Here is a 7,221-nt window from a genome sequence, read left to right as displayed (position 1 = left end):
GAGACCACGACAACAGCTCGTCGTCGGAGTATAGAAAGTAGAGCCCTCGCAGCCGCGTCCATGGATGGCCACTAGGGAAGCCTCCCGCGCCGTGCGTCGCCGACCAGCCGCAAGGGCCCGACCGAGCCATGGCAGGGGAGGCCGACCACGACCTAGGTCGCCGGCGGCGCTAGAGGCGGAGCTGGGCGCGGCGCCGCGAAATTACTCCCTGTGCATGCCCAGCTACCTTAAATCTCTCTTCAGCTGTGATCGCAGGTAATAACTAGCTAGTGCACTGCTAACTTAAGAAATGTGTAGCTAGCACACATTTGGAAAGGAAAGAACAAATGATATCTGCTATTCTTAATTACGTCATGCGCGTGGATGGTTGCAGGGAGATGTGGAAGAAGGTGAACCTCACCGTGCTGGGCTGGATCTCCATCAACGCTATGTTCGGGTAACGTTCGCATGCACTACCTGCAAAATGTCCTCACTTGTGCTACTCCATTTCACCTATGAAAAATATAAAAGTGAGAAATGACCTAGTTTAATTCTTACTCGTTGATGATCATGATTGTCGGTTCTTGGTCCAACAACAATTGAAAAAAAAGAGTAGTTACACATTTTCCAAAATTGTGTGCAGTCTATGTGTATCTTTAGATAACGAGTGGCCGTTGCAAATCTCTACCAGTTTCTCGGTTTCCTTAGTTAAGGCCTTGTATACAATGCAATGTAAGATGTGCTTAGGGATTTTTCTTTTAAGCGTCTACCCTCTATTAAGTAAGCATGGCCGGTGTTTAAAAACAACTGATTTATTTCTATAAAAGCACATAACACAAGGCCCTAAACAGCATATCTGAAAACAAATTGTCATGTACTCCCACCGTTCCTAAATATTTGTCTTTTTAGAGATTTCAAATGGACTACCACATACGTATGTATATAGACATATTTTAGAGTGTAGATTCACTCATTTTACTCCGTATGTAGTCACTCGTTGAAATCTTTAGGAAACGGAGGGAGTACTAAAAAAAAAAATTGTCATGTACTCAAAAAAGAAAACAGTCCACACTGGTTTTGGTTCTTAATATTCTGGATCGATTAACATTCTTTGTCTTGACACAAATTCAAATATATATATATGTGTGTGTATGATCTATGATCTACTACTAGAGTTTTGCTGGCGATGGGGCTGTACTACTGGGGCCTGCGGGACACCAGCGCCGCCTACGCCGTCAACTTCCCCAACCTCATCCCCGTGGCCACCTTCCTCATTGCCGTCGTGCTGCGGGCTGAGCTGTGTTTTGATTTTCGGCTGAAAAAAGTGGATTTCGGCCGAATTTCGGCCATCTCGGCCTGGGGCGAAAAGCATATTTAGGCCGAAATTGCTCAAATTTGGCAAATTTGGTTAAATTTAAGTCAAATTGCAGTTAAAATTTGGTCAAATTTCAGTTGAAATTTTTGAAAATGGCCGAAATTCAGTCATCTCGGCCTAGGGCGAAAAAAAGCTCAAACCGAAAATCAAAACACAGGGGCCGAGCGCCTCTCCCTCTCCCACTGGCCCGGCAGGATGAAGCTCCTGGGCGCGGCGGTGGGCGTCGCCGGCACCATGGTGGTCAGCTTCTGCAAGGGCACTCACCTCCCGCTGCCGTACCTCCATTTCCACGACCACGCCCACGCCGGCGCGCCGACGGCCGCGCCACAACCACATGGCGCCCGCGACATGGCCGCTGGCACGCTGTGCCTGTGCGGGAGCTGCATCAGCTACGCGCTCTGGTTCGTCGTGCAGACCAGGGTCGCCAAGGTGTTCCCGTCCCAGTACTGGGCCACCGCGCTCACCTGCGCCGCGGGCAGCCTGCAGTCCGCCGCGGCGGCTGCCGTGGCATTCGCCCTCACCCCCACCGGCGACAGACATGGCTGGGCGGCGGAGTGGAGGCTGGGGTGGGACCTGCGCCTGGTCACGGTGGTGTACTCCGGGGTGTTCAACACGGGCGCCACGTTCGTGCTCGTGTCGTGGGCGGTGGCGCGCCGCGGGCCCGTGTACCCGCCCATGTTCAACTCGCTGTCGCTGGTGGTCACCGCCGCAGTCGACGCCGTGTTTCTCGGCACCGACCTCTACCTCGGCGGTTTTCTCGGGGCGGCGCTCGTCGTCGCAGGCCTCTACGCATTCCTATGGGGCAAGCGCAAGGAGCTCGCCGCTGCCGCCAAAGGGGACGACCGCGAGCAGGGGCTGCGGCGAGGAGACATCGACGATGGCATCGCCTAGCTAACTAGAGCGGTCGATGGATTTAGCTTAACTTGAGATTGCCATTGACGGACACTACATGAAGTTGCATCTCTTCTTTCTTTGACGATCTAATAATAATGTGCGTAATGAATCTCCTATCAATCTGCGCCGGCGAGCTCGAGGTCCACGCCGAACAGTCGGAGGCGCCGCTCCTGATGTGCCCTGTCGTCCGACGTCGATCGCTGTTGGGCCGAACCCTTGCTCTCTCGCTCACTGTCGCTCGAACGGAGGAAGAAGTGAGCGGACGAAGATAGTTTTCAGGTGCGGACGCCAAGCTGCACATATAGCAATTTTCTCAAGAGCACCAACTCTCAGACTCCGTGGGTTCAACCATCACGCGGTCTACGGGATTTATACCCGGGCTGGCGCATGCACACGACGGGCTCACCGCGGCCGCTTCCAACGCATCGCTAACCACTCACATGGATGTAGGCTCACGTACCACCACGCCACGCACATACGCACACACCAACGCACGCGCACACACGCTACACACATACATGGAAAAAGTTCAAAATAAACCTCGAACTTGTAGACAAAAACTAAATCAAACCCTAAACTTTGAATCCTGAAAATTGGCACTCTGAACTTGTAATCCCGGTCTATTTTGGACCCTATACCAGTTTGCCACACTGGGAATACTACAATCCCGACCGGGATTACCAGGTACTCTCACGGACAAGAATTTGGGCCGGCCCACTATAACACAACAAGAATTCGTGAGATTTAAAAAATGTTTGCACATTTCTAAAATTGTTCAGAAGTTAAAAATGCTCCAGTTTTCTATTTTTTGCACAAATTCAATTCGTTTTGTGTTTTTCAAAAACTGTTTAGAATTTTGAAACTCTATTAGCATTTAAAGAAATTGTTCGCAATTTCAAAAAATCACATTTATCAAAAAAAACTTCAGATTTCCAACAGTTTTTCACATGCTTTGAAAAATGTTTCGTATTTTCAAAATTGTGTCATATTTTTTATATAATGTTTTGGAATTTCGTAAAAGAAATTCATAAATAATGTATTAAAAAAATGTTTCGGATTGTTGGCAGTGGACTCGACTGGGCCAGCCCACCAAACATGAAGCAAGTTTTTTTCCTTCACATGCAATGTAAAAATTCTTTCTTTCTTTTTCTTAACGGGCGACATAATAATTCCAAAACAAAAAAATACATGTCATGGAGTCGAACTTGGGACCTGGTAGCGACTACAGCCAACCGACTATGAGTGACATAGTCAGAGGCCCGTAATATTTAATCAGAAACCAAAGTGTCAAACTTTAGAAACATTTTTTAGGGGGAAACAAGTATTGAAAACATATCTATTTATGAAATCTTTGAATATTTTATAAAGTGTGAGTACTTTTTGAAAATTTCAAATACTTTTAAAAAACAAACAACTTTGAAAAAGCAAACACCTTTATAAACATTTTCTGAAACCTGAACATAATTTTAAAGTGCAAACACTTTTTGAAACATGAATGTTTTCTGCAGAACAGTTTTTTAATACATAAACATTTTCTGAAACCTGAAAATATTTTGTGACATCTAAAAAATATCACAAGTTTTAAAAAATGTATGGGCCAATCCAAATGTTTATACAATGTATAATAATATCACGTGATTCAAAAAAAATATTTTGTACATTCGAAAAATTGTAAAATTTTAAGAATATTCACGAGTTTCAAAAAATGTGTTTGTAACATTTTCAAAAAGAATGTGTGTAAAATGTAAAAATATGTTTGCATGATGTAAAAAAATGTGCCATAACCTTAACAGAATATATGCGGCATGTCCTTGAAAAAAGTGTATGCAAATTTAAAAATGTTGAGCCATGTAAAAGAGTGTTCATGTAGTTTTGTAAAATGTTTATTGTCATTAAGAAAATGTAAAAAATGTATTTGGAAAAATATTACCATGTATTCAAAAAGTTTTGAAATAATTTAATTTAAAATTGTATATAATGTATTTGAAAAGATCCAAAGTTTATCCAAAAATATCTAATGTGTGCATTAAAAATGTACATTGGGTACTGAGAAAAATTAGACATGTGTAAAAATGAAAAAGAAAAGAAAATGAAACAGAAAGAAACTAAGAAAAAACATATTAGTGCGTGCGTGCGGGTAACTGGGCTACTAGGCCGGCCCAATTCAGCAAATCCCAGTTACGTCCTGTCAAGGTTTAAAATAGACCGGGATTAGAGAGTTTGGTGTGCTCATTTCAGGGATTGAGAGTTTGGGGTTTGATTTAGCTTTCGCCATGACCCAGCCTCGCGGACCCGACTTGGACTCACCGACGTCGGTCGCACCGCCACGGGCCCGACCTGGCGCATTGACGCCGGTCGCACCGTGCTCCGCCACGACTTATTCCCAACAACCGTTGCGGCAGCGCTGCTTGCAGGAAGAGGCTTGTTTCCAGGCCGAGATGACCCCCATGCCGCGCCTCCGGCAGTCGATGGAGAGGCGCGATACTGAAGGAGCAATACTGAAGCTTTTATATATTTTTTGATGCACACTGGTGGATTCATTTTTTTGATGTGGCGTTTCTAAACCTAAATTATTCGCTGCCACCAAATATATTGCATAGCAATATATTCTATGTAATCTTGATAAACCCTAAATTGTGTATATGCTCTATATATGACAATTATCAATCTAGATTACACCCTTGGTCATTTGAAAGCTCACTCTCTCCCTTGCTCCTGCTTGTGTTCATATTGTTGTACTTAGTCTCATGCAATAACACAACATAGTACAAACAGGAAGGTGAAAGGGACGTCTCCCACCTAGCACCGCCCAGCTTCCTCTCAGGCGGCGCCATCGGGTGGCGCCTCAACCGCTAGTATGTGTCAAGGTGTGTATGGGCACTATCTTCAGAGACACTTGTAGAACAGATGAGCTTTGACGGGTATCCAAATGCAAAGAATTGGTTGTTCAGTATGCAGGCACTATTATCACATGATGATTTTACACGTCTAGGAGTGGTCACTCTGGCGATCTGGAACTCGAGAAGGAAACTACTGCATGAGGACATTCATCAAACACCTTTCGCTATACCAACGCTTTTGTGAATTCTTTTTTAAATGATCTGCAGGCGCTAGGGAGGTCGTCGGATGCGCCATGCGCTAATGCCTCGATCGATCAAATTTATGGATTGCAGCACCGACGCACACTAGTAAAATCAATGTTGACGCTGCCCTTCTAAGAAATTCTTTGGTCAGAGCAATTGCAGCAGTATGCAAAGACGTCAACGGGGTCTTTTTGGGAGCCTCGATGATCACCATAAGTAGTGTTGAAGATCCAACTACACTTGAGGCACTAGCAATTCGTGAGTCACTTTCTTTGGCAGATGATCTTTATGAGCGGAGATTTCACGTTGCTTCTGATTGCAAGACTGTCATTGATGATATCAAGCATAGAAGTGATGCAGTTTACGAAGCTATTTTTCGAAAAATTATATACCATTCTACCTTTTTTTTCAATTCTTGTTCTTTTAGCCATGAATTTAAGAGCTCGAACAACGAGGCTTACAATTTAGCGAAACATGCTTTCTCATTTGGGATTTGCCGTCACGTTTGGTTAGGCAATTCAGGTGATCTTTCTTTTGTCCCTATAAACTGTGACGAGTTAAATAAAAACGGATGTGCTAAAACTCAGCCGACTGAGTTCTAGTGAAGTCTCAGTCGAAGACATCAAGATTCGTGCACCGAACTTGTGTGCTAGCTTGCAGGCGTGTGATTTGTTTTTGGGGCGAGTCTAGCTAGCGGCCGGGGGCTCGCTATCGCTACTGAGCGGCCGGCCCCTGATCCCAGGTAGCACCCTACCGCATACTACTAAAAAAATAAAACTACTGCTAATCCAATGCTAAACAGGACACTGCTAATTAATTATTTTATGTGGTCTTTTCACACGTGATGGATGCTTGCATTCACTGTATTAATGTTCCTCATGTTCGTCCTTGTGCATTAATTTTTGGTTTTCAAAATTACAAAAGACATATCTTTTAAACCGCGTGCTGAAATTCAGATCTGTTTTCACCATTGAAATCCTCGCGACGTGCTATTCAAAAGTAAATCCTGCATGGGGATGTTTCAACGAACTATTCTTCCTGCCAACTAAAATCAATATGTGTGCAACTAGACTACATTACCGCGCCGACTGAGCTTATGTGTGTCAATAGTCCTGCCAACTAAACATCAATGTGTGTGCAACTAGACTACATTGCCGCGCCAATTGAGCATACTTGTGCGCCAATAGTTCTGCCAACTAAACATTAATGTGTGTGCAACTAGACTATATTGCCGCGCCAACTGAGCATATATGTGTAACTAGTACTGCCAACTAAATATCAATGTGTGTGCAACTAGACTGCATTTCCACGTCAATTGTGCATATGTGTGTGCAACTAGTGTCGTGCCAACTAAACATCAATGTGTGTACGACTGAACTAAATTACAAGCCAACTAAGCATATGTGTATGCAACTAGTCTTCCTGCCAACTAAACATCAATGTGTGTGCAACTAGACTATATTACAAGCCAACTAAACATCAATGTATGTGCGCTAGTCTTTCTGCCAACTAAACATCAATGTGTGTGCAACTAGTCTTCCTGCCAACTAAAGTATGCAACTAAACTGCATTACAAGCCAACTAAACATCAATGTGTGTGCAACTAGACTATATTACAAGCCAAGTGAGCACAACGCAGCTGAATATAAGACACCCTTGATTACATCCATTACTATGTTGGAGAGTGTGTGCAACTATATAAAATTGGTTTTGAAAAAAATGCATTAAGTAGTACAAAAGTTGCACAATACAGTACTAAAGTTGCACTATATAGCATCAAAGTTGGCATCAAAAAAATTCGTCAAAACGTACTCATACGATAGTAATCATGCATAGAAGTTAGACAACAAATTTGTACACTCTGGTTGAGCATATCAACTCAATCTAGAA

At 43.8% G+C, this 7,221-nt stretch overlaps 1 protein-coding gene across 1 annotated transcript in view; it reads left to right on the top strand.

Annotated features, from left to right (window-relative positions):
- The window catches only part of LOC119339275 (WAT1-related protein At1g09380-like), a 4,559-nt gene extending 2,314 nt beyond the window's left edge, over window positions 1–2,245 (top strand). The window contains exons 2-4 of the mRNA XM_037611395.1: window positions 374–436; window positions 1,153–1,280; window positions 1,512–2,245. Coding sequence (XP_037467292.1) covers window positions 374–436; window positions 1,153–1,280; window positions 1,512–2,245 — 925 coding nt within the window. The remainder of the gene's footprint in view (window positions 1–373; window positions 437–1,152; window positions 1,281–1,511) is intronic.
- Window positions 2,246–7,221: the final 4,976 nt, after the last annotated feature.

This window comes from Triticum dicoccoides, chromosome 7B (assembly GCF_002162155.2).
Source record: "Triticum dicoccoides isolate Atlit2015 ecotype Zavitan chromosome 7B, WEW_v2.0, whole genome shotgun sequence".
NCBI lineage: Eukaryota > Viridiplantae > Streptophyta > Magnoliopsida > Poales > Poaceae > Triticum > Triticum dicoccoides.
The sequence above is the reverse complement of the archived record's forward strand: the minus strand, read 5'-3'. Positions and strand labels throughout refer to the sequence as shown.